Source organism: Aspergillus melleus (genome assembly GCF_016097325.1).
Source record: "Aspergillus melleus strain CBS 546.65 chromosome Unknown contig3, whole genome shotgun sequence".
Lineage (NCBI taxonomy): Eukaryota > Fungi > Ascomycota > Eurotiomycetes > Eurotiales > Aspergillaceae > Aspergillus > Aspergillus melleus.
The window spans coordinates 5,229,225-5,256,399 of NW_025763372.1; the positions used below are offsets into that span (position 1 = coordinate 5,229,225).

The 27,175-nt window shown below is 41.9% G+C and overlaps 7 protein-coding genes across 7 annotated transcripts; 4 read left to right on the top strand and 3 right to left on the bottom strand.

Moving 5' to 3' along the window:
* Nucleotides 1-349: 349 nt before the first annotated feature.
* LDX57_006839 (uncharacterized protein) lies at nucleotides 350-2,400 on the bottom strand. Its single transcript, XM_046088558.1, has 5 exons — nucleotides 1,895-2,400; nucleotides 1,707-1,833; nucleotides 1,537-1,660; nucleotides 1,038-1,489; nucleotides 350-984 (listed from the first exon to the last, which is right to left on the bottom strand). Exons 1-5 carry the CDS (start codon nucleotides 2,078-2,080, stop codon nucleotides 671-673), a joined length of 1,203 nt encoding a protein of 400 aa, XP_045944528.1. The 5' UTR covers nucleotides 2,081-2,400; the 3' UTR covers nucleotides 350-670.
* Nucleotides 2,401-3,320: 920 nt separating this feature from the next.
* Nucleotides 3,321-3,928, top strand: LDX57_006840 (uncharacterized protein; the record flags this gene model as incomplete). Its single annotated transcript, XM_046088559.1, has 2 exons — nucleotides 3,321-3,464; nucleotides 3,518-3,928. The coding sequence occupies 2 exons, from the start codon at nucleotides 3,321-3,323 to the stop codon at nucleotides 3,926-3,928; spliced, it is 555 nt and encodes a 184-aa protein (XP_045944529.1).
* A 107-nt stretch (nucleotides 3,929-4,035) lies between these two features.
* On the top strand, nucleotides 4,036-6,243 carry LDX57_006841 (uncharacterized protein; the record flags this gene model as incomplete). Its single annotated transcript, XM_046088560.1, has 5 exons — nucleotides 4,036-4,070; nucleotides 4,120-4,187; nucleotides 4,239-4,269; nucleotides 4,325-4,641; nucleotides 5,888-6,243. 5 exons carry the CDS (start codon nucleotides 4,036-4,038, stop codon nucleotides 6,241-6,243), a joined length of 807 nt encoding a protein of 268 aa, XP_045944530.1.
* A 449-nt stretch (nucleotides 6,244-6,692) lies between these two features.
* Nucleotides 6,693-7,427, top strand: LDX57_006842 (uncharacterized protein; the record flags this gene model as incomplete). Its single annotated transcript, XM_046088561.1, has 2 exons — nucleotides 6,693-6,930; nucleotides 7,024-7,427. The coding sequence occupies 2 exons, from the start codon at nucleotides 6,693-6,695 to the stop codon at nucleotides 7,425-7,427; spliced, it is 642 nt and encodes a 213-aa protein (XP_045944531.1).
* A 284-nt stretch (nucleotides 7,428-7,711) lies between these two features.
* On the top strand, nucleotides 7,712-9,004 carry LDX57_006843 (Gfo/Idh/MocA family protein; the record flags this gene model as incomplete). The annotated part of the gene is made up of 4 exons (XM_046088562.1): nucleotides 7,712-7,733; nucleotides 7,798-7,818; nucleotides 7,886-8,416; nucleotides 8,484-9,004. The coding sequence occupies 4 exons, from the start codon at nucleotides 7,712-7,714 to the stop codon at nucleotides 9,002-9,004; spliced, it is 1,095 nt and encodes a 364-aa protein (XP_045944532.1).
* A 1,937-nt stretch (nucleotides 9,005-10,941) lies between these two features.
* On the bottom strand, nucleotides 10,942-11,757 carry LDX57_006844 (uncharacterized protein; the record flags this gene model as incomplete). Its single annotated transcript, XM_046088563.1, has 1 exon — nucleotides 10,942-11,757. The coding sequence occupies one exon, from the start codon at nucleotides 11,755-11,757 to the stop codon at nucleotides 10,942-10,944; it is 816 nt and encodes a 271-aa protein (XP_045944533.1).
* A 216-nt stretch (nucleotides 11,758-11,973) lies between these two features.
* LDX57_006845 (uncharacterized protein) lies at nucleotides 11,974-12,621 on the bottom strand (the record flags this gene model as incomplete). Its single annotated transcript, XM_046088564.1, has 1 exon — nucleotides 11,974-12,621. Exon 1 carries the CDS (start codon nucleotides 12,406-12,408, stop codon nucleotides 11,974-11,976), a length of 435 nt encoding a protein of 144 aa, XP_045944534.1. The 5' UTR covers nucleotides 12,409-12,621.
* Nucleotides 12,622-27,175: the final 14,554 nt, after the last annotated feature.

The following is a 27,175-nucleotide window of genomic DNA, read 5'->3' on the forward strand; positions in this document are numbered from 1 at the left end:
CATATCATCTATGACTCCTCTTGACTCTGCACTCGAACCGCAGTCTGTAGCACGATTTGCTTATGACGAATTGCCCAATCGGGCAACCCGATGGCGGGGTCGAAGGCGGTAATTAACATCTGGCAGAAACATGCAGCCTGAGGCATCCGTGGTAGCTACATTCCACGTGCTGGGAGTCCGAACTTACTTTTTGCCCTATCTTGAGGAATACACTGTCTTGTTCCCTCTGTTGTAACCTCTCTAGATCACGACGATAGTCTCTTCGGTAATTTCAATTCTTGTGGGTTGACTTTGTTCTAATCGTGAACCGCGTTGAAAATATACTCCGAGTCTTAAGCAAAGATATATACATCCCGCATCGGGAGCTACCATACTTCTTCTTTAGCCATTGGGGGTTGCATGGGGCTGAGTCACACATATCATACAGTCGCAGACCAAGAGATCCGTGTCATGCAAAAATGAAAATGAAAATGACAGAAAAAGAAATTGACGAGGTAACAACAAAAAACAAATGATGCAGAGACGGCGAGATGCTTGGCTATGTGCCTCAGGCGCCAAGTTGTAGGCGATTTGGCGCCTGAGGTTGCAACATGCCAAGCATTCTCCCCAAGCCCTCCAGCTCTCATAACATCCGAGCATCTGTACACTCCTACACTACCACGAGGCCATCTCATTTCGGTTCAGCCTCGATAATCCCCTGTCCATCACCTGGCGGAGACCAGAACTTGACCACCTTAAATCCAGCCTTATCCAACAGCTGCGCCCATCGATCCGCCGTGCGCTCCATGCTGTTGCAGAAGATCATCATCTCCCAGTCCCACATGGCCTGGAGCATGGCGCAGTCCTTGTCCGCCAGCACGAACTCTTCGATTATGAGCTTGGAGTATCCCTTCTTCATGGCGGCGTGGAGCTGCGTGAGGATTTGCTCGCTCTCTTCGTCGGACCAGTCGTGCAGGATGAATTTCATGTAGTATGTTCGGGCGCCTGTTGGATCAAATTAGCTGGTTGAATTGTGCAGAGGGGATTTTAAGGTATACCTTGAACAGGCTGCGGCTTGAAGAGATCAAAAGGCTGGCGTTCAATCTTGGGATCCTCGATCGTGCTCTCATCCAGAACGTGAGCAAGATCCTCCAATACCAACCGCCCGGGTGCTTCGGGAAACTTGGCCCTCAACGCCGCCAGATCATGACCTCGTCCGCCGGCGACATCCACGAAGAGCACGTCCTTCTCGTCGCCCTGGAAACCGTCGATGATGCGCTCTTGCACAGGGAACCATTCCAGCCAGCTGGGCCGACTCCCGCGATCGCCCTCCATGAATGTGTTGCAGCTGTTCAGGTAGTCCGGGTTCTTCGGCAGCCAGTCCCAGATCACTTCGTCCATCTTCTCGGCGTATTGTAGCGGGCCGTTCGTTGCGCCTTCGGGGTTTCGGAATTCGGTGTTGCGGAGGAACTCGGGGATCTTGGCCAGCGTGGGCATACCGACGTCGAAACTGGTGTGGTCAGTCTGGGTGGATAGGTGTCTCGAGGGCGCACATACATGAATTTGAGCAATCCGATGCTTAATCGGTCGGTCATCTGCTTGGTCATGATGGTGGGCGCATATACTCGCGTTTCGTGCTCCGCGACATACCCAATGCCGGCGAGAATGCGCAAAACGCGCTCTGGCGTTGGTCAGCTTGGTTTTTATTTGGTTGCAAAAATCTTTACCTGTCAGGATAGGACTGGCGTTTTTGACTGCCGCCAGTTCTTCAAGGCTGGTCGGTGCGTTCCGGTCTGTCAGCGTCTGGAAGACACCCAGATCGACTCCAATTCGCACACATAGTGCATGAGTGGGCTACAACCAAAGAAATCAGGTAAACCGTTTTTCTTAAGAGTCCAGCTCGAGTGGGAGATACCGAATATGCAAGGTTGTAAACGTGATCCTGAGGCTTTTGGAACGCTCTCACAAGCCCCTGAGCGGCCTTGAGAGCAGCCAAGCGGTCCTCTTCTCGGCTGTTGCTCTTGAAGGCATCTGCGGCCTGCGTGACCTGGCCGATAAGGTCACCGACCTGTTCAGTTCCAGCAATCGTGTTCGTCGACATTTTGAGGCACAATCGTCAATCCAGGGGTAATTAGGAACAAGACGAAAATGAGGGCAATGGGATCCTCAAAAGTACCCGACCCCAGTGAAACTAGACTCGCGACTCACGACTCGCATGGCACTTGCCCCTGGCGTTGACCTATGGCGGGGGAACAATAGCAGACCGCGCATTTCCCACATGGCCCCATGCCCGCGCCAATGGTTTGAGGGGAAATTTGGAAATTAGGAGCTGTCCTGAGGCCGACGTTCCTGTCTCTCAGGTCCACATACCATTCCTGGCAAGGGACATGGACGGCCTGACAAGTGGGTCTTGCATGAAATGGATCAGACAAGCCGGCCATTTGGATTGTGTTATTCATGGCAAGGTTCCCGGGTGACGATCCCGCCGTTGGCTGCGGCCCGGCTGCTCCGCGCCCACTAAAGGGGACTAATTATCGAGCTACTGGGTTTAGTGCAAGCCCTGGGCAATGTGGTAATGCTCCACAAGGAATATGACGGCGTGTGGTGGTGTGGTAGCGGCTGGCTTTGAATGCAATCCCGGTTCCTCATGATATGACATGTCAATGAGATAGGGGGATCGCATTCCACTGCCACCGCCGCATGGAATTTCTTGTTCGCTTTCTTCCGTTCTACGGCAGAAGCACCCGACCTATGGGAAGCATTTGCTATGGACTAGCATCGATAGCCATGTGTTCCACGTTGTGACGGTGTCGATACTCGTTACAGAAGAGAAATTCGAGATCCTTCACGATGGCAAATGGCAATACCCCTTAGGAGGTCACCTGAATAACGGTCTACCATAATGTCACTCCATTGACCACGGCGATTCTCCACAAAGACGACTCCGACCACATCGAGCCAGGACTCCGTGTTTTTGGCCCCAGATGTGGATCACGAAGGTCCGTTCACATGAACCAGGATCAAGATCCTTCCTCGTAAATTCCTATCGACTTCCCTGTTGGCTACCGAGGGTCGAGCCCAGGAATATAGATCCACTGCCAAGATTCGGCACCCATTGGGCCGTTAGAAAGGCGTTCCTCATCCTTCATTCCTCCTGCATTTTCTGCACCTGAAGATGTTTGTTGCGAAGGTGGAGGCCTACCGATGGACCCATGACCTATATTCATTTTCCGATGCTCTGGGCCTTCTGTCTTGAGTTTCCCTAGGCTTGTGTCGGTACCTACATATCGTCAGTTGGGTTACAGCTAGGCAAGCCTCGCTCCCTTGGGGTTGAAGCTACGATGGCGGACCAGCGAAAGAGTCTCACCGGTGTCTCTTGGGGGTTTGCAAGTGTTTCAATCATTGTCGTTTCCATTCGGGTATATACCCGGGCGCTTTACACACGCCGTGCAGGATGGGATGATTTCTTCATTGCGCTCTCGTTGGTAAGATGTTTGTTGACTTTACCTTCTGCGATTCTAACAGGTAGGGTGTCTAGGTTAGTGCACTTGTTTGCTCTGCCCTGGTGCAGGTCGGCGTCTCCTATGGATTAGGCTTGCATGCGACCGACATCACAAACCCGGAAGCGAAAATCCAAGCCTTCAAGTATACCGTCATTGCGCCGAACTTCTCAATGGTCAGCACGACGACGGGGAAAATCTCGGTCGTGATTTTCTTACTGCGGCTGATGGGTCCGACGGCTTCGGCGTGGCGACGATGGTTCCTGTATATTTTGACGGTCATCTCCATCGGTATGAACATTCTGGCTGTCATTGTTGTTATAGGATTCTGTAGACCGGCGGAGAAGATCTGGCGGCCGGAAACACCTGGTTCTTGCTTCAGTTTGCAATTGCAGTTGGTGGCTGGAACGGCTCAAGCTTGTGAGTGGAAGGTATTGTGTTGGAAATAACTATGGATTGCTGATGACGTACAGCATACAATGCGTTCTCTGACCTCGCCCTGGCTATATTTCCGGTGTTCGTATTTTGGAAGGTGCAGCTGGCTCTGCGCCTCAAGATGGCTGTGATTGCAGTCATGGGGGCTGGCGTTTTGTAAGTCAGGATGAGACTGTTGATCTGAGATATACTGACAGGGAACAAGTGCTGCTGCTGCGACATTAACGAAGGCCATTTTACTGAAAAATCTACCCGCTCATGCAGATATAACGTGTAAGTTCAATCCGGTTATCCTGACTGGCTAGGCACTGACTCCTCCCACAGGGTCCTGGGCCCCGATAACACTCTGGTACACGTAAGTATACCCTCCCGTCAGTCAGCGCACCTTCTAACCCATCTTTCAATCACAGAATAGAAATGTACGTCATCATAATCTGCGCGACCCTTCCCACCCTCCGACAATCCTACTTCGCCGTCCTCAACCGCTCCACGCACCAATCCTCATCCTACAACAAATTCACCCATTCCGGCAAATCCGACCACAAGCAGCGATCCCTACCACAGCCTCGTCGACCAGTCGACGCGTCGCTCTTCGAGACCCATATGACGAACTTCCAGGAGGAGCCGGGCCATCAGCATAGTTCGAGCCAGGAGAATATTTTGCCCGGCGAGGCGATTGATCTGAGTGCGATTAAGAAGACGACGGAGGTGCATGTGTATCAGGAAAGTAGGTCGGATAGCAGTCATGCTAATCCATACTTTCCGAGGGAGAATCCGTTTCGGACGTCGGGTTGATTGGGCGATCATAGTGTTGGTCGGCTGGAAGGTTGATATTGGCTAGTCATAATTGAGGTTTCGTGAAGACCCGGATTGTTATGGTTTGTCTATGCCAGTTGTCATGAAATGTTTCTGAGCGAGGACAAATCTAATTGATTCTGACCTGCTTTAATGGAAAGAAATAGATACTGGATAATAAAGATTTTATACCCTATCCGAATACTCTATCATGCCCTAATCATGGACTTAGGTCTATTCATATAGCCCGGCTATATGGTACGCCCCCGGCGAGCAGTCGCACTCACTGGGTATTATGTTCTGGCTATATTGCCCTATCTGGTCCTTTCAATTATGTTTCGTAATGAGATCTCCCTTCTGTGACGATGGCGACGATATGCGGCATCAGGCCTAAACTGAGACCTACTAGGTGAGCTGTGTCGTGGGACTAGCCCCGTGAAATGCTCCCCACAATTCCGGATAGATTTTATGGGATATGGCTAGGAGAACCGAGAAACATTCGATTTTATTCTTATTGTTAGATCGGGAGTTATTCTTGTGAAGTTGTTATCCAACTTCTCGTACAACCACGGGCGGGAGGCGGGACCCACACTCGCCCACCGATCAGATAACTAAAGCAAAACCCGACGGCTTCCGGCCCTTTCCGCCCGTCTCTTCCCCTGCGCCTTGGTAGGGGCGCTATCCCGGCGGTCTTAGGGCTGCGCGGAGATTATCCGAGAGTTGAGATGCTCATTTGCTGAGTTGCTCATGTACTCTAGGAAACACGGAGTACTTATGGACGTGTTTTGGGGAGCTGGTGCATGTTAAGATATACCAATTGACTCTGTATCAAAATTCTACTGTGGGTCAACTATCAAGATGGTAGACCCTTGCGTTTTGGTTCATGCTGCATACATGATTCATGAAATTCATGTGATGCATTTGATATGAACTTTTGTTCCCATCACAAAATGTCGAGCCCAGAAGGCTCTATCCTCGCCTGTAGATTCACATCATGATATAGCTGGACTACATCACTCTTGTCGCCAATTTCCCTGTGATTCTGGAGCCCACAATCAAGGACGAGGGAGAATGGGCTTCTCTAGCTGCTATTGCGGGAGATGCACCTTATCGTCTCCCTGCTAGCCTTGATTTGCGATCACTCGAACGTTTGGTGGATGCGAAATAATCTGCGGCAGAGGACCATCTCCTGGCTCTACGGGAAGACCCTGGATACTTTGCAGATGTTGTTAATGATTACAAGGAACAACTGCAAGAGATCCTTCGAGATACCAACGGAAAGCCTCATGTGACTATGGCACAATATCCACCGTCTGTGTTCTGGAACCGTGATCTGCAGAATGTTGTTACAGCAGCCTACTTCGCCATTGAAATCTGTGACAGTGTTCGCGGGGCGCTGTCGAACTTGCGTCAACTTCAATCCAAATATGAGGGCCGCATTTTTCCCGAAAAGGATCTCCCGAAGGGACTGTATGACAAATTTGTCAAAGTTCGGTATTCTCCAGAACAATCTACCATCGGACCTATCAACTAAGTGAAGATCGCCGTTCCCCCTTCTCCGCCGCTGCGTTCGTTGTTCGAGCGCGAGCCACAGGTCCCGGGGACGTCAAAGATGCAAGTATTTTTGCGGAAGCATAGAGACATGACTGATGCTCAGAGTGAGCTGATGTGGACATTGGAGACCCTTTGGGGCGATAGTCGGGTCCTACAGCTCGCCGGCTGAAAGACCGTGATGGACATATTGGTACGCCTTGTCCAACGTGATCCGAAGAATCGCGACCTAATATCCTCCCGTGTTGCTAGTATAGTCTCTGATCTGTCCGTTCTTTCCGAATGTCTGTCAGATCGACCTCTATCATCCCTGGCCGGCAACATTCGAAAGCGGTTTTGCCCACAGATCGGATGAGATAAGAAAAGAATATGCGGAGATGGTTAAGGGCTGGGATAAGTTTCTTGTTTCTTTTGAAGGATCCTCTAGGAGTTATGGGTGCCCCGGAGAAGGACCTCTTCTATTGTCCCGTCGAAAAGAGACGGAACAAACTGAATATCGGGCTCATGCGACACGCAAAGCCGAATTTGGACGCGTTCTGGACCGCCGTTGACAGACATCAGCCTGTGAAGTGCGGGATGACCAGACGCAATGCGACTCTTTTTACCCTCTACCGAATGCCCGGAAAGCTTCAGAGGACGCCGGAGTGGGTCGAGCCTACCAAGAAACCTGGTCAGAAAAAACCATCAGATTAGAACGTTGCAGTTCGTGAATTTGAGCTGGAGTGCCGAAGCGAGAAAACCACCGATTCATCGGTCCCCGCAGGGCCCAAGAAGAAGCATAAAGCTCGCGGACAGGCAACGGTTCCTGAAACCCCAGTGGAGGAACGGGCACCCACTCCACAGGTCGATACCCAGCCCACCTTCAATTTTGATAAGCGTTCTTTGAAGGTCTTCTCGACCCTTTTCTTTCAACCCTCGCAAACAGCTCAGCCGGGAGAGGTTGCCTGGAATGACTTTCTGCATGCTATGAGTGGCACGGCATTCTCGGTGCAGAAGCTGTACGGTTCCGTGTGGCAGTTTAGTCCGAGGAACTTGGATGTCGAGCGCAGTATCCAGTTCCATGAACCGCACACGATATCGAAGATTCCTTTCCAGTATGCCAGACGTGTTGGTAGGCGGTTGAATCGGACATATGGTTGGCATGGTGGGATGTTCTATGCCGCTTAGTGGAACTATGTTGATGGCGCACAGACCATACAGTTTGGATGTTCAATTGTAAAGTGACAACATCTTCTATCGATGTCATCAGATATTTCTAAAATGGGAAAGATCTTTTTGAACACAAAGGCATCTTTGCCTTAACTGTGCTATCTCCATTGGCTCACCAGATAGCATCTTAGCATGAAATGACGTGATACGCTAAAATCAGCTAATTCAATTAATCAACCCCTCCCTAAAAATACAGCGTTTGTTGGACATCGCTGCAGGCAAGGCGGAAACTGCAAATCAACATGGTCAATTGGGGAATTATTTGTGAGTTTCTAAGGAACATGCAGCGATCACAATACCTGACCATTGCTAACCCTAACTCCATGAGCTACCGGCGACAACGCCACAAGTTGGTCTCTCCAATCTCCTTTCGTCAAAGCAAAATAAAAAGAGGGCCCCTAACCAACCCGTTTCAGAATTCGCCAAAGACCTCCTCATCGACCCATCCACCCGAGGCGTCTACAACGTCACCCATACCTTCACAGCCGTCGCATCCTCTTCCTCCATTGAGAAAGCCCGTACGTTTCTATCCGCAGTGAACGCACCATCCACTACAACTTCCTACGGATTCTACGATGCTCTCTTCGCCGACCCATCCGTCGAAATTGTATACATAACCACCCCGCACTCGCTACATTACCAGAATGCTCGCGCGGCGCTGATAGCAGGGAAGCATGTCCTACTTGAGAAAGCCTTCACGGTGAACGCCGCTCAGGCAAAGGCTCTTGTGGACCTTGCGAGAGAGAAGGGGCTGTTCCTGATGGAGGCGATGTGGACGCGCTTTTTCCCGCTCGTGCAGTACGTCAGACAGCTCGTCCGAGATGGGAGAATTGGGCCTGTGCAAAGGATAGTGGCGGAGAGGAATTTGGGAAGGGATGTTGAGAGGCTTTATGGGACTGAGCATCGTTTGGTAAATCCTGCGCTTGCGGGGGGTGCTTTGTTGGATTGTGAGTTTTTCTATTGCCATATAGGTGTTTGTGAGTGTGGTTGATGTTAACGTGACGGGTGCTGAAGTGGCCATTTATCCTCTTATGTGGATCTTTCAGATTTTGTATCATGATGTGTTGTCTGATGATGGCATAAGGGCGCCACCGCTGCTATCGAGCTCTGTGGTGAAATATGCGGCAACAGGAGTCGACGAGACATCTACTGTGATCCTTACATTTCCTGGGACCCAGACACAGGGCGTAGCAACCGCTAGCTTAAGGGTTGCGTCTGACCCGACCGATCCAGGAGTTCGCATCCTCGGTGAAAGGGGCCAAATTCAGATATTTGGGCCAGCTACGCGGCCGTTGGGCATTGCCGTTGTTCAGTATGAGGACGGCGGCAGCCGGTTGATCGAGAAGAAGGATTTCGAAATTCCGGCCGGTCATGGATTATTCTGGGAGGCGGATGCTTGTGCTAGGGCTTTGGCTGAGGGGAGGGTCGAGTCTGAAGTAATGCCATTGGATGAGACGGTCCTGATCATGCAGGTTTTGGATCAGGTAAGAGAGCAACATGGGCTGAGGTATCCTGATAATATTGAGACTTGTTAGATTGACATTCGTCATTCTTACACTGACCACCGTGCATTGATGTGATACAGCTATGCCATTTATTACCTCGAGAACTCTCAGTTATTACAAACTCGCGTAAGCTTCGATCCCTATCTACTCAATACCAAACCCCGTACGCAGTTTTATCCACCCATCTGTGGTGAAGGTCATAACTTCACTAGTCTGATGGCAGCACTTTTACTGGCACCGAAGTTGTTACAGTCTGGGACCCGCCCCCAATATCAAATGAAAGTTCAAACCTCAGCTCATGGTTATGTCGAATAATATACGAAGTAAAGTCAGGGTATATGGAGCCCGAAAAGTGTCTGCTTGGCTCAGACCTTTGAGCAACACTTCGAAGCCCATCGGAAGCCAGATATATCCGAAGGATTCTACCAAAATTGAAAGGGGAGCTGTCCTGTCCGACGTGAAACTCAATGGGTGTCGGGAATATCCGCGAGGGAATAGCGATGGAATGTGTCTTGCGCCAGAAGTCCGTTTTTGACTTGGTATACCCGAGGCCGCGGACATAAGTACAGGTCCTGGATGTTATACTGAGGCGGATATACTGAACGACGAGTGTCACGGTGGTGTCTTGAAGCGCTAGGCTCGTCTCGTCGGGCACGCCCACGATGTTGACAGTGATGGGGATAGGAAGGGGATGGTTCAACTGTATGGCCTTGGGTGCACTTATTTCCACTCGATAGGCTAATTCGGGAACACTGGAGGAACCATAGAAGTTTTGTATCTTTTTCTTCAAGGACAAGGGCCCCGTCCCAGTCACCAGCCGGTGGCTCTGGATTCGGGCTGTTTGTGAGTGTGGGCTCATCTCGTAGTGCACTAGCGGGGGTTCGACTAGGCTATGTCGGATCACGAGACGACATGTCTCCGTATGTGTGATAGTTTCGCCGCCGCGACGATAACGCAGCTCAGCTTCCAAAGTATATCTGATCATGCCCATCGAGCCGTCCCCGTTGCTGCTGGCGAAAGTTCCAGGGAGCGTCTGCTCGGCTACGCTGTCATGATCCACTGATAGGAAGCTCGACTCAAAATCATGACGTGGAATCGTCGTGAGCGATGGCCGTAGCGGTATGTTTACTTCGAATGGAAAGGTGAGGCATTCTGCACTGCCTTCGGCGAGATGTAGCGGCCCTCGAAAGAGGTCTTGAAAGGGTTGTACATAGTGAATAACTGGGTTCCGAAGTCAGAGATGATTCTGGGATTAGGGACACGACTCGAACGGAAATAGCTATGCTTGGCTGCCCCCCCAAGTGGGCAAGGCTGATCCGGTGGGTCCCCGGGCGTTCGCATTGGCCAATCTTGAAGGATTCGGACTTTGTTGGCTGAGCGCAATAACGACCTCGGAATAAAATAAACGAGGATGGAGTAAGGCCCCGCTCAGCCGGTTGGTCATCTGGGTGGCATATCCCTTTGCAAGAATAGTAAAAGAGTCCATGCCGAGCCATCCATTCTTGTAGACCAGAGAACGAAATGGATTTCAAATGAGTCATGTCATAGCAGAGCACAGCTGCAAGGCAACATCTTATCGATGTTTTGATTATGATGGTTTACGATAGAGAAAAATTCAGGTTCTTACACTGCCCTACACTACAGACTAGAAAGGACGACGTAGTCTGTATGGACAGGTTCTACGATGCCAAACTCGTGCGTAGTGAACGTTTCTCTAGCACCATAGAGAATGTGAAGACAACGAGACTTCACTACACTTGGAATACTAAAAGCACTCAGCTTCTCTCCGCACTTAATCGAAGAGCAAGGTCGCGAAAAACTGGGTTAAACTGAAATGTAAATGTTGCGTGCATAACATTAAGAAGGATGGAATCAAAAGCGAGAGTACGAGTAAGTATACGACAGTAAAGCAATAACTCAGAACAGGAAGGACAAGGCAGTGAAAACAAAAGAAAACAAAAAACCATTCATCGTCTCCGAGGTTGGTGCAAAACCACATATTGATGCTCTCCACTCGCAAGTTTATAATACCAACCCCTACGGTCTTGCTTGAGGTTGACTTGGACGCGTCGGTCACCTAAATCTATATAACACCGTCCTTCATGGTCACGATACGCTTCGATAGATGAAGCACCTCGTCGACTTTCCCGTTCAAGGCTCAGGCCATCTGTTCTTCGCGTCAGGTCATGCACGGATTGCTCGGTCGTTGCCTGTTCGTGCCTTGTTCGATGTCTTTCTCGTTCTTGTGCCGGTGGTTGCTGCCGGTGTGAGACCTGCAGATCCTGTTCATGCCGTGCCCGTGATTGGGACCGAGTCGATCTCTGGGCGGTTTCAGTGGTGGATGGAGCCAGGTAGGTTGGAGCCGACGTGCGAGACGGCTGATTGGAAGGAGCGTGGTGGATTGGAGCCGACGTGCGAGGCGGCTGTGTCCATGAAGACTCTTGTCCAGAGGAGCTGGAGCAATCAGAGGAGTCATCAAGGGAAATCTGATCCTCGTCTCTGAATATGCCACCCACAATACCAGTCCATTTAGCTCTGGGAGTCTTGTTGTTGTAAAGGTAGTGTCCGGTCTGGATATTCCAACTGAGAAAAAGGAAGCATTCGCGGAGAGACACGGCCATAGGACTTGGACCGTTCTGACGAACTGAATTCGCATCCCATGAGATCACGTTGGAGTGCCACAGGGCGGTTTCTTTTGGCTTGTATGGATGTGCATCCTGCTTCAAGAAGATTGTCTCATTGTAAGTCGTAAGAAACCCGTATTTGACTCCAGCATGGTACATGTAACGAGAGATTTGACCTAAAAAAAGTGGCAGCCGAGAGCGTCAACAGGAGGCACGACAATGACCATGAAAGAAGCAACAGGAAGTGTAGAAACAAGTCTTTCAGGTCTTACGAGAGGGGTCTAACCTACCAAGAGTATGCCGAAATTTCACCTGTCCAGCCATCATGGACTCGTTTAGACCGTGCACCCATGGAGTCTTGGCCTCTCCTACTATCTACAGTTCGCCCGCACCATTACGCACCACAATATCGGGAACCATTGGCCCGAGACTGGTGCCCACACATGATTTGTAATCCCCAAACCTGCCGGGAAAACCCAGAGTGCGGAAGACGGCGCTCATCGCATGGCTCACGTTCTGGCCGAACCGAGCAACAACGCTTTGTTCATCTCCACAGTAAAGCTGCTCTGAGCATGTGTGATGTGGACCCGCATGTTGTGCTGGGGGTGCATATGCAATGACAGATGGGAAGTGGCGCCACCGCACACTATCAGATACGGTGCGAACCTCGTCTGCAAACGATTTCCAACGCACGAGTGTCCCCTTGAATTCCAAGTTGTGAGTCGTGTCTGTCGTTGTTTCGCCAGGTCCGGTGAGGAGGTCAGGGATTGCGGAATATACCAAATCGCGAGCGATGAGTTCAATGGCCATGGTCTCTAAGGCAGCGTTTGTCGAGAAATGAGCAAAAAGAAAAAAGAAAAGAGGAAAAATCAATTCTGAGGTTTGATTTGTGTCTTTGAAGTCATGGGCGTATGTCTCCTTTTATGTTCACTTGCCAGGCTCTGGCTCGCCGGGGAGAGGAGAGCCTGCGCAAGCATGCCTAGATTGATATAAATAGCTCGGCGCGTACTTGTATACAATCAAAGGTCGATGTTGGTTTTGAACGTATCCAGCTGAAACCTAGAGATGTGACTTGTAGGGTGGTATGCACAGTTCGGCGCGTAGGTAGGAATAGCAACCAGGCAAATGAATTTTAGGCGGTTACTGAAACGGACCACCTAGTGTGCGAGTCACTTGGTAGGTTGTAAGCCTCTCCGGGTGACACATAAATGGAACTGACGGGGAAAAGCGACAAGTGCGGAAATTTGTGACCTATCGAATCGCACTGCCCACAAACAATCCCAACATATATGGGTTATGTCTACAGTAGGCTTTTCGAAACTGGTCCGCATGGCTTTTCAAAACCAGGATAGCAACAAGAGACATACTAGGTAAGGGCTCGAGCTAGGGGGTGTCTAGCGCCTGAAACGCAGCGCTTGGAGTTAAGGATATGCACCCATGGAGCTGAGCCGGCCTTCCTATTATATACATATCTTGTCTAAGTCAGTAAAAACCGTAAGCTTCTTGCATTCTTATTAACGTAATCGGTAAGCGAGCGCCGCATGCAAGCGAGCGCCGCACCTCCACCCGATTTCCACGACTAGGTGAGATTTAAGCACCTTTTTACCAACAAAACAATCGCATTTCTATATCAAACTAATTACTAGGTGGATTAGGACATCTAACCCTAGTATGCCCCCGAATATGACAATTAGAACACTGCGGTGGAGCGCGTACACGGGGCCCAACTGCAAGAAGCCCTGGATCCCTAGGTCCAGTATCTTGAGCTTCAGAGACCTGATTCTCCTGCTGAAATCGTTCTTGACCCTCCTGAATAGAAAGACCCTCTGCAGCAGTAAGTTGCTTAGTAGACTTCTTCTTCTTTTGAAGCTGCTTCTCATTTGCAGCTCGTAAATCACGAATTTCTTGACGCGCAAGAGCTGCCTCATTTAGGGCTAATTCGCTGCATTTGATAATCTTGTCCAATCGTACCTCTAAGGAAGAGGTAGGACTCTGTGAGCGTGTTTCTTGCTGCGTACGCCTTTCAAGAAGCTTTCTTTTTACTGTAGATGTCTGCTTCTCAAGCTGCCTAGTGGTATAGGGTGTCTTAGGCACTGAATTGGTTGACCGACTGCCTGGTGGTGTAGGAGTCCTTAATTGAATATTCAACTGACTGAGCACTCGCTCTGGGTTATATGGAACTAGCCCAGTAGCAGAGAAACCACTGCAGATATTGCTAGCAGTAAAAGTCTCTGTACGTGCCTTAGGAAATGCCTTAAGAAAATCAAGCTTGTCAATATGATTGATTCTAAGGCGCATCTGCTTCTCCACTAGATGTCCGTATGCACCCTTCAGTGGTGAAAAGCAGCCAACATCTAGAGGTTGTAGTAGATGTGATGAATGAGCAGGCATACAGATAGGAATAATATTATTCTCATTGCATATCTAGTCGAACTGAGGTGTCAAATGACTGCCATGGCCATCAAGAACTAGGAGACGATATTTTCCAGTTGTACGACTAGTAGTGGTAGAAATAAAGAGATTCTTAAACCAACGAAGGCTTATTTCATCACTAGTCCAGCCATTTGGGCTGACTTCAATCCTCCAGTCAGGTGGTAGATCACTCTGATACCAGCCCTCTATATGGACCTTTCCCTTGAAGATTATACAAGATGGAAGCGCCCATCCAGAAGAGCTAATACACTCAATAGAAGTAACCCATTCCCGATTTCCTGACTGTACAAGACGTGCTCTACCATAGAAATCAGCTCTAATAACTACCCGAGCAATAGCTACTAGACCCATAGCAAAGCCAGTCTCGTCAAAGTTATAAATATCTTCAGATACAATCCCATGCTGCATTATAATGATTTGTACACGGTCAAACCACTCTCTAATAACCTTAGAGTCTTCACATTGGGCACGCCGATAGTCGTATCGTCTAGAAAAGCATGTCTTCAATTCATCATGCCTTTGAACGAAGTTGTAGACCCATTTCTGTCCGATTAATTGAAAAGGTGTAGTATCACGGGCAGCAAGAAGAATATTGGCCATTTCTCGTACATGAGACGGTCAGAGAGATGCTCCACGTTGAATAAGCGATAGAATCCATCGTACAAGCGAAATCTCCTCATTTTGAGTCATTTTATAAGAGTTGGCGCGTGTTTCAAGACGTGTTGGGATACCACTAAACCGTCGACGGAGGGTTCTCTCAGGAATATTAAAGATACGACCTGCCTCACGAATATTGCGGATTTCATCCTTTTGAATAGCAGAAATCGCTAATAAGATCCTGCCTTCTTGCTCAACTAGATTTCTAGCCTTTTGACGCGCTTTTGGAGGCATGGCTGGTAGTTGAATTGAGTGAGGTTTTCGACCGGAGCCAAAACGCGTGAGCTGCGGCGCTCGCTTGCATGCGGCGCTCGCTTACCGATTACGTTAATTGTTGGTTGCTGATCGCTTATGGATAGTTTTGTTGTTTTATCTCAAAACTTGTTTTCGTTATGATAATGATAATAATAATTTTTTTTGATCATTTTCGAATATTTTATTGTTTTATCTCATCAAATTTTTTATTCTCCATTTTGGCGACACATTGATTTTTTATTAATTATTTGTTCTAACATTTTAATTATTTAATTGAATTTTTCTATATCATATTTATTTTTCTTTTTCGACAGTAAAAAAATGATGTTGTAATTTTTTGTTTTTATTGTTGTTTTTTTTTCGAATTTTGCGTTTGGATTTAATATACAATTTATTTTTTTTATTTTTTTGTCGTTTCTTTACAACAATTAATATTCATTTTTTTGTTTTATATATATTTTTGTTTTTATTGATTGTTTTTTAATCGATAAATCAATAATATGTTTTTATATTTAGATTATGCAAAATTTGCAAAATTTTTATGATTTAAATATAAATTTTTTTTAAATAATCATTGATAATAGCAAGATTTTTTTTAATGAAAATATTTATATGAAAAAGAATTTTTTTGTTTAGATGTTTACTTTTATATTAAATGATCATAAATTGATTTTATATTTTATTTTGATCGATTTTTTTCATTTGTTTTTTTTAATTTCGAAATCATTCGCACAAAATTTTTTGATTTAAAGTATAAGATTTTGCAATCAAATATAATTGATGAATTGATCAATAAAAAAATTATTATATTTTTTAATAAATGTTGTGTTTAATTAAAAAATTTATTTTTCGTATTTCATACTAACGAAAATAAAAATAATGATAATAAAAATAATAATAATGAAAATAATGAATATAATAATATAAAAAATATAATGATGGATATGATAATATTAATATAAAATATTATATTTTTATTAAATAAATATATATTGATTATTATTTTATTTTTTTTATTTTTTTTATTTATATTTTTTGTGTTGAATTTACTCATTTTTTATGATTTTGATTTTTGTATTTTTGAACGATTTGATCGATATATTTTTATTTTTATAATATTTGTTTTATTTTTTATTTTGTTAATACGCATATTTAAAATGTTATTATTTTAATTTAATTTTCTTTTTTTATTTGTTGTTTTTGTTTAGATTTGTTTTTTTTGTCATTTTTGATTTTGCTACATCTGTTTTAACAAATAATTTATTATTCATTAAAATTCTTCAATATTCGTGTTTAAATTTTTTAAATTTTTGTTTTTGTTTTTTTTATTAATATAAAACGTTGTCGATAATCAATAAATTGTTATGTTATATTTTTATTAATTTATATTATATCAATATTATTTTTATTTATATATAAATGTTTAATTTATTAATGTGCATATTATTTTTTTTTATAATAATATTCACATTTTTTACATTGTTTTATTTTATTTTTTCATATATATTTAAATATGTCTTCGTTGTTCATTCGATGTTTTCAGACATTGATGCAATTATAATATATTTTTTAAATATTATAATGATTTATTTTTTTTATTGTTGTTTATTTTTAATGCAATTTCATTTTTTTTAATGATAATGATAAATATTTTAAATAATATTAAAAAATCGTCTAATTCTTGCGTTTATTGCAAAAAAAAATGCATTTTATGCAAGAATAACAATTGTTGAAAACTAAACTTGATGTTTTTTTAAAATGCAAAAAATGCAATAAAAATAATATTTATTAATTAATTAATATATTTTAACAAAGATTTAATTTAAATGTATTATTATCAAAATATTGAATCATTTTATCAATTGTTGCATTTGACTATATTTCATTTTTATTTAATATTTTATCAAGTTTTAAATTTAGTCAAATTGTTGAATGAGATCTGTTTAAAAATTAATTAAAAATTGAAAATTGTTTTTAATATAAAATAAAAATTTGTTAAAAAGATTTGTGATAGATATCACGCTATTTCTGATCTCAATCTTTTATAAAAAAGAATTTGAATTTGTTTATTAATATCAACATTGTATTAATTATATAAATATATTTTTGGATATAATTAATTTAAAAATAATATTTATTAAGCTTTATTCGATCAATTTTCAATGCATAAAACATTTATTATTTTTATGAAACGTGTTTTTGTTATAACTGTTTTATTGATTGTTTAAAATATTTGAAAAATTTGTTATAAATTTTAAACACATAATGTGTTGTAACATTTTGGGTTTTTGATAATTAAATTATATAATTAAAAAATAACTTAATAATATAAAAAAAATAATTAATTTGATATCATTTTTTATTTTAAAATAACATCTTTTCGCAATCATATTTTACACAAAATGATACAAAAATATTATATAAATACTTTGTCCGACAAAATATTAAAAAAATTGAATTTCATTAAGTTTTTATATTTTAAATAAACATTAATTTCACATTTGACATTTAAAAATTATAAAATGTCTTTTAATGTTGAAGATTTGCGTTTATATAAATTGCAAAATAACAGATTTTATTTAAAATATAAAATATCTTTTATATTTGATATTACACATTCGTTTAAATTAATTTTGATTGTTTTTTTATTCATTTTGTTACAATAAAATCATTAAATGGAATTATTTTAATGTAATCAAGAAATTGATTGAAATTAAATTGAATAACATAAATAAAACATAGAATTTGAATAATAATAATATTATTTAATAAAGTTTATTAAAAAGAATCTATCAAAATCTTGTTATTAAATATATTATTTATTGTTAATCCAAATACTCGTGATTCAAAATTATGTTTCATAAACATTTGAAAAACAATATTATTTAAATTTATATCAATATGTGTTCTATACAAAATCTTAAATTCAAATAGAATCTCACGATAAATCCTATCAATATCAATAAAATAGTTTATAATTGTTATAAAAATTTACAAAAATAAAGATATTCAACAATTCAATGCAATCGATATCTTTAAATTAACAAATAATATTCAAAAAATACGTTTTTGTCAATCTTGAACAAGATTTTTTAATCAACAATAGATTATATCAACAAAAAAGATTATTGACAGTGATAAAATGTAACAAATCTAAATAATAAATTATTGAAATATTAAATGTTCGATAAAATGAAATGAAAATTAATTAAATATAAAAAATTGTAAAATACCTTTTTTTGAAGTTTCTTATAAACAAGATATATCGACAAACAATTTTTTTGATATTAATATATAAGATAAATTAACAAAATAAATATAATCAGAAATAGATTTTTATAGAAAAATCCGCGAATATAAAGAAATATATATTGTTTTTTAAAAATCCAATTATTTTTATTCTCTTTTTTCGCTCATTTTTTAAACATTTAACTATCTTCAAATACTTCTGCATTATTAATATATTATAATATTATATTCTGATTTTTATCTTTAGATTCACAGTATACAAATATTCAAAAATAATTTCACAACATTGACATATGATCTTTGATATATCATTTATATTATAAACAATTTAATAATAATGATTTCAAATCTTTACATGTCACATTGATTTGTAATTAATCTTATTTTTTTTTTAAAATCAATCTAAAATTATCAATCTATTCAATCGTTATACATCATTTTATTATAGAAAAAAAGATCTTTTTTCGATCGGATTCAACGCGTGTAAAAAAAAAAATCATTAAAAAATATTCAATTGAAGAAAGTTTTGATTGAAAATATCAAATGCATATTAATTGATAAATAAAATAATTAAAATTATTTATTTTATTATTATAAAAAAAAATACAAAATCAAAATATTGACTTTATCATATGATCAATTGACTTAATAAATAATTGAAAAAATAAAAAAAATAAATATTTATCAAATAATAATTTCTAAAAATGAATTGACTTTAAAAGTAGAAAATAAATTAAAACAAAACGATATATCAATTTTAAAAAGATAATGTATAAATATAATAAGATTTAATTAATTTATAAATTCATTTTTTTATAAATTTAATTCAAAAAATCCAAAAAATCCAACAATAATTCAACAATAATTTAATAATAATTCAAAAAATTCAAAAGAATTTCAATTTTCATTTCAATTTTTCTTTCAGATTCTTAAAAAATTTTAATTTGTCTTGAGATCTCAACAAAATCTACGCATAAATTATTTAAAATTGTTTATCAATATTAATATTTTAATAATTAGCAATAGCCAGCAATAGAAGATTATAATAAAAAAAATAAGTATTTTCAATTAAATGAAATATTATAAACTGAAACAGTTTTCATTTAATTAAAAATATATAAATGTGAATTTTGAAAAAAATATAATATTTATTTAATAAAATCCATACAAAGTTTTTGAAATACAATATATATTTTTATAATTATTAATTAAAATATTAAATTTCAATGTTAAACTTCTTTAATCAATTTAATTATAATATTTTAATAAATAATTAACTATAAGCTCGGTCTAATCTAAAAAAATATAAAGTTATTTTTTAAATTTTCAAAAGATTTATATTACGAATATATAGCGATAGTTGATATAATCTAAACAAATATAAAAAATAATATTCTATTTTGATAATTGAATCATTTTATAATCAAAATTATGTAAAAGTTGGATCTTGTTGGATCTTGTTGGATCTTGTTGGATCTTGTTGGATCTTGTTGGATTTTATTAAAGTCCCAATGTTGGATCCAGATTGGATCCGGGTTAGAAAAGTTCAATCCGGACCCAAGCTGGGTTGGGTTTTGGATCAAGATCTTTGACCCAAGTTGGGTTATGCGGAAGTCTAGTTGGATCATTGTCGCGACAGTAGGCTTGCTGAGGATGGCTCCTTTGCGGTACGCAAGGTTTCACTATGGGCAAGCTTGGCCAACACCAGGTGCGGATCCATCCCCAGTCGGCACACAGCGAGCCCCAGCGAGATTTTTCCTAGCTGAGCCTACCTCAGCAAGATGTTTCCTACCTACCTCAGCGAAGGACCTTCGCCGAAGGTCTTTTAGCCAGCTCTTAACCAATCCAATACTGTTTCAGTTGCCACATGAAAAGTCATTTAAGCGAATTGCTGTAGGATCTATAAACATAAAGGCTCTGATGTTTTAGTGAATACATTCTCTCGCTTTTCACATTGCCCTTTCATAGTATTTCTTGGATTATTTGCTTCTGTTTCTGTCGTTTTAGTTTTCAAAGTGCGATCTCCCGAACGCTTTTAAGAATCTATAATCTATTTAAAGTGCGTTTTTGTTTTATTTCATTTTTAATTATAAAGATGGCAAAGTTGGATCTTAGATTGGAAATGTTGTGTTTCAGACTGTCTTTTAAATTAACATTGTTGTAATGTCTTCAAATCAAAGATCATTAGTATCGAAGTTGGTTCGAGTCGTATGATGGTATATTTTCATTTTGAATTGTTGAAATTTGTTGGGTTTTCAAAAACAAATAATCAAAATGTTGATCATGTTGATATTGATTCGATTTTGAAATCGATACAAATAAATGAATTTGTTGAAAATATCTTTGTTTATGTTGATGAATATTTTTATATAAAAGATTATTCTGTTTTTTTATCACACAACATTGTATTTTCGTGTTTTGATGAAAAAAGCTTGCATGTTGAATTTGACAATGTTGGAAATTTGAAAAGAAATATTTTTGAAAGTTTGCAATCTGTTTAACAATTTTCAGATTATATAATGAGAGAAATAGATTTTTAATTCGCTTTCCCATGTAATGAAAACAAACATTAATATTTTTATGAATGAGATTATAATGAGTCTTTTTTTACGCATGTTTGTTTCAATCATTTTGTCGCTCAATATGAGCTGAAAGAATTACGCGATATTTGTTTTTACAACTTATTACATATGTTTTGTGAATTTTTTTTTACGTAGTCCGAGTGGAAAATATTATTTTGTTAATATGATTTGTTTTTCGAGATGATCAAGAAGATATTAATAATATTAGTGTTATTTGAGATTTAATGTTTCATTTTATGATATGTCACGGGAAGTTTTTTTTAAACAACAAAGAATTTCAACAGCTTTTGTTAGAGATATTATTATTTTGTTGGTGTTTTTTGATAATGTTGAATGAAGTGTTTTGATATTTGCATTGTCAATTACAGATAAAATTTTTGTCATCTAATAGTGACTTAATGGAGTGTATATAGTTTTGGCAGATGGATGTGTGGATAAAAGTTAGTTAATTGAAAATTATAAATATATGATAAATCTACAAATGTCTAACATGGATTGATTTTTTAAATATAGATTTCGCAATATTTTTCCATATTGACGTGTTTTTGAATAGAAATAATTATGTGTTATTTTTTCATTTGGAAATAAAATTTGCAACAATAAAAAAACTATTTATTTGTATCTGATTGCGAAAGTTGTATTCCATATTGTTCAAAGTAACATTATTAAGGTTATTTAATTATAATATCCAGCGTTGTAGAGCAGAAGTACAGATGATAGTTTAAACCCACTTCCAAAAGCGATTGCAGCTTGTTGAGCAGTTCTGCATATATCATTTGATCTAGCTTTGGGTGGAGTGGCGTCATTTCAGACGTTGGTTTAAAATCCCGGTGTATCCTCCAATTTTGAAATAGATATTGTCAATGGTCCATTAAGCGTAGACAATCCCAGGTTGCACCTTCCTTTTCGCTTTCTTATACTTTCCGGAAATTCCTCGATTCCAGCTCTCCCACTCCCCCAATTGATCCATAGCTCTTTGGAGCTGGGTTCCTTGTTCTTGAAGGCCTAGGTCTAGTTCATTTATCTTTAACTGAAGCTGATCAATCTGCTCCTCCAGAGACTGGGCACCAATCCCATTCATGTCGAGTCGCCTGGCCAACTTGTGAGATAAATCAACCATGAAATCACCACCCTCTGCCATAAGTCGATCAAAGCTCTCACTTTCAAACGTGGTATAATTCAATGCAACACATTGAGATAACAGCTTCCGAGCAGGGTTATCTTGCAAATCCGCGCCAGGGGTCGAGCTGTAGACAACACGGATAGCATCTGCGAGGTACGGAAACACTGCCTCTGTTTCTTCATCGATGATAAGAAGAACCTTTGTAAGGCGTTGCAGTGCAAAGGCCTCAAGTTCACTGATGCAGAAATGATGTGCAAAACAATATACTTTCGCATGGATCGTAATTTCAGCGCCAAGGGTATTGTTATGATTATGAGATGCTCGGTAGGTGCAAGCACCTGCGGCAGTCTGTTTATTATCTGCCGGCAGGCCAGCCTCGAGACACCGACTCAAAGGAGTTAGTGGCCTGTTAGGTATTTCTTGATTACCCGGTATAGCGTTGGAGGAAAGGGGCTCTGCGTCAGTAAAGGCTAACAGCTCAATCTCGGTAGTAGCTATGAATAATATTAATTGACCACCGAATGTAACTTTAGTCGATATCGACCTACCTTTGCTGTCATCGCCGTTTTTGCAACCCTCGTCAAGATCTGATTCTGACCGAGGGACGTAGTAATCTTGCGTGTAAAGGTAGCTCAAGACGCATTCGACTGTCTGCTCATCAAATTCGGACCAATTAACTGGACCATTGGCTTCGTTCGGCTTCCATGGCCCGTCGACTCGCGCATTCAATGCTGACTTCTTGCACCATGACAAGGCTCCAGGGTGCACAAAATAAGAGCTCTTGGTACTCCCTGCAATCACCTGGATAGGTGGCTCACTGAAAATTCTTCGTCTAGGTTAGCCAAGTTTGTCATCACGATGAGAGATGTTTACCTTGCATATAGATGAGTATTTGGACGTGACACCATTCTCGACAGAAGGCGAAACTGTGAGTTGTGTTGACAGAATTCAGAGGATTTACACAGGTCCAGGTTCTAATTCAGCCTTGCCTTATATCAGCAGTCAGATGTCAAGCCGTGACGTGGCTTTATCACACAGGTGTTACCCCACTTTGAAAGAGAGCAAGGTTGTGCATTTATGGTAGAAGCGCTTTCCACCGATGGCGTGAGGAGGGGTAAGGGGGTTGGGCGAGCTCTCCTCATCGCTAATTCCCCCTTGAGCGCGAATTGGAACCTCACTCGCAGTCGCACCTTGGTGCCCAATCCACTCGACTATTCGATGAGGCCTAGATCCAATCAAATATTTGATATATTTCCTCCAATATCCCCTACAAATGCACTGCCGCAATTACCTAACTAATAGCAGATCCAAGTCGGCCGAAGTCATCAGATTTCACTCCCATGGGAGGGTTAACATCCAGATAGGAAGCTTGACGAGCAGATTTTATTGAGCACAGGAGTCAACATGACACCTTTCTCAGCCTGATCTCTAAGGCCATTTTGAAGGAAAGGCTGCAAGGTTGCAAGGCTGATATCTGCTTATGTACATATCGGATAACTCAAATGCGTAGCTAAACACATCAATACTGGGAGGTCGATGAATTCGCGCTATTACAGCCTTGCGGCTCGAGCAGCAAGGCTTTTATCTTCCCTGGTAGATGTGAATTGATTCGTAAATTATATATTGACCTGACAAATCCTCTGGCAACCGATAACTTTCTACCTGAGCTTTAAGGATATTTTAGTTCATCTCTCACCCCTTTCGCAGTTGAAATGCAAGATATCAGCCCGCCTACTCGGGCCTTGCTTCGACAAAGACATAACGATGAAGAATTTCTCGGCAATTCAGCAAATTACCTCACCCAGGACCGAGAATCGAATCAGTGGCACTACCGATTTATTGAACTGTGGATGAATGCACTACTACCAGGGATCTCGCGAGAGCATCTTTTACTTCCCTTGGCTAATACTAGGGACATTCGAAATTCTTCACCTATGGCAAATATTACAACCCCCAATCCGCCCCCAACTCTGCGGCCTGGCAGCCGTCGCGTGCAAAGTTCAGGTCCATACTCGAGGAACAGAACTATGCATGATGTCAGTGCTCGAGAAAATCAAAGGCAAGATATCTTAGACACCCCATCTCAGCAGGGTGCAATCAATCACCCACGAGAAGCCCACGCAAATCGAAAAGCCAAATTAGCAAATTTGCTTCAGCCGATGCTTGGCAAAGATGCCTCTTCGATACTTATCTGTTGGGGTAAAAAAGAGCGTTGCCGGATTGTTCCGGTGGTAATCGCTGACCCAACCGACGAGGTTACTGCATGGCAGGCAATATCCCGGGCGTTCTACACACGCAGAGGCCGTTGGAGAAACTATTTGCCGTTGTTTAGTGTGAATAAAGTCGAAATTGTGCAGGTTTGTGGCTGGAATTGACCAAAATTGTGACCATGCTTATAAATTCAAAAAGCTTTCAATTTCAGGGCAGAAGATGGCCATTGATTCCAGGTCGGCAAGCATGGAATATGTCGGCATATACAAAAGAGAGGACTTGGCTGCTAAAAAGGAACACCTGGAGCAGACTATCGCGAAATACCGGCCTCAAAGAATACCCTTGTCCGTATAATCCCTCTACTGGTACAGTGGACTGTGTTCAAGGCAGCTGCGTATCATATGAATATGATATAGAATGCCCAGAAATTAATAAGTTTGAGGCGGAGCGTGAGCTTTCGTTGCTCAGTCTTCGCCCTATGCTTACTCGGTGTTTTTTTCACTCTGAAAATGCTTCACTGAATTGTCTACTCAACAGAGAGGGTGTGGTGAATGGCCATATGTAAGTGGCTTCGCTGTCTGTCAGCTGGTTGCGGCAATTCAATCTAATACTGATGCTAAATTAATAGAGATATTCTGGCGAAACTAGATGTTTGGCATTGCCCAGAACTGGGTGAGCTCCACTTTCGTGGCTTAAGGATCGACGACAGTTGGGAATGCAATTTGCCGCACCTAGTTGTACCTATTACAGTGACACTGTTTTTTCTAATCATAGTCTTTGCGAGGCTCATTTTCAATGACTGGGGTATAGCATGGAACGTCGGGGGCTTTTTCGTCTCTTTGGTGGCCTTGCTGTGGATGTGGACCAACCATACCGTCAGCCAATGACTGTTGCTTAGGGTTATAATTTGAATTTTAGTTGCTAAATCAGTAGTTATAATATAGTGGAAGATCGATTATATGAAATGACTGAACTGAATTTATATATGGTACATACCTTTGGAATCCTTAACTCTTCCCCACCAAGAAAAACACCTTTCTGATTAGTAGGAGTATCAGCCATAGCCAAACCGGTGGAATTGCTTTGTAATGAGATTGGGTCGCAAGGATGCCTAGTGAAGTTGGCTGGGAAAAAGAGTTGGACAGCAAGAGGGGAAAGAGCCATGGCTAGTCTGGCTATTTTCGGAAAAGCTTTTGGAGGTGAAGACAGGGGAGCGGTCTTCAACCAGCCATTGGCTGCAGAGAGACCAGCTTTGACGCGCCATGCTTGTTTGCTTTTTCTCTAGCCAACGTTCGTGGGTTATGGCTTCTTGGGAATTTGAACATTCTGAAACCTAGTTGCAATCGACAGTTGAACGATAAAAATTTACACTTGACTGCAGGTATGGCTCCCTCAGGGCACAAATCTAAGATGAGGGGGGGGTTGTTGGAACTTTCACCTCTGGTGGTTTACCAAACCAGGTCACTACTGGCGTCCACTGCCAAGGCTTGGCTTCGGAACAGAGAAACTCCGTGGCGGTAGGTGGGGCCAGAAAGCGATGCCACCGACAACATCGTCCAAAATGGAGAGCCACGATCGATTTCTAGCAGTGCTGAAGACACTGGCCATTCCGTTCCTTCAATCACAATACCAGCTGGTAGCGAAACGCGTCCGAGATCTAGCACGTCCGAAATAACATCATTCCGAGGACGCTCTTCTCAAGCCCAAGCGATTAGAAATTTAAATCATCCGTCGCTTATTGGGGGGGCGGTGGGGTGTTGGACGTTCCGTTCCACTCTGGCGACTCGACGTCCGGAGTACTTTATCCCATCTTAGCTAGAGACCAAGGTAAGAAGGATTCTGCGTCTATAAATAAGGGTACGACTTTTATAATTTAGTTCTGCTCTTCCAGTATATCAGTGTTCGTTGCTCTTCCTTTGCGAGCATTTGAACTTTTATCTCTGCGCCGAGAGTTCACTGAGCATGTTGTATGACTTTTGGAATCCTTAACTTTCTCCCGCCAAGAAGCATAAATCTATCAACGGTAGGGTGCTTAGGATGGCGGGGTCAAAGCGCTGGGGACTGCTGAGGACCGCTGAGGGGACAGTCTGAAATTTTCCTTCTAGGCCCACCATATCGGTTTCTGCCTGTCGAGCGTACAGTAATAGTGAACAATTAGCCCAGCGCCTCAAAGGAAGAGTGAACGTGCGGCACTCTTAACTGCGGCCACTGCGGCCACTGCGGCCTTCGGATCCACAAGTCTGGATAGGTTTAGCGCCTCCTTTTTTGCCCTCAGAGGGTGCGCTCTCCTATATGCTCGCATGCCACAGGAAAACATTCGTAAGCGCCTCAGCCAGTAAAGGCCCCACTGTCACTTCCTAGAATATTTCGGGTATGCTCTTTACCTGCACCCCAGACACCCTCGATCTTAACGAACCTCTCTCTCTCGTTTTCCCCAAATTTGTTTGTTTTGCGTCCCGATCGAATTAATACGCGCTGACTTGACCCACAGTGGAGGTCCACAACCACACCTTCCTAATTCGAAATCGCGTTTATTGGATCCATAATGGGTAACTGGCAATATAGCATTGACCTTCCTCGACCACTTATCCTACCAGCTGTCATACTACATCATAACGTGCCAAAATCAAACTTCTCTCTCCCTATCCATTGACCAGTGGTTAAAGCAAACGTAATCCACTTCAACTGCTGCTGTAGCTCGTCATGCATTGGACTTATTTTGGAGAGCAATTCAAGTAACATATCAGTGTACTCTGGCGCTTCGAACCTGCGTGCTTTGAGCGATGCAACCTCAAACCCATCAGGGTATATCCCAGCATCGCCCCAGTCAATCAGCCAAACCTTGCCATCAGAATTCAGGATCAAGTTACGGGGCGCGACATCCAAGTGAGTCAGAACTAGTTTGTCAAAGTGAAACGGTGGGACGGTATCGGGTGCCTGGTGAAACTTCTGGGATATTTCAAGTCGGCAGTTGAACCAAGATTCCAGGTGCTCTTTCGAACCAAATGGGCCAGCTCCTATATCAGTAAACCAATATCCCCGAGCCACACAGCATTTATAGCCCACT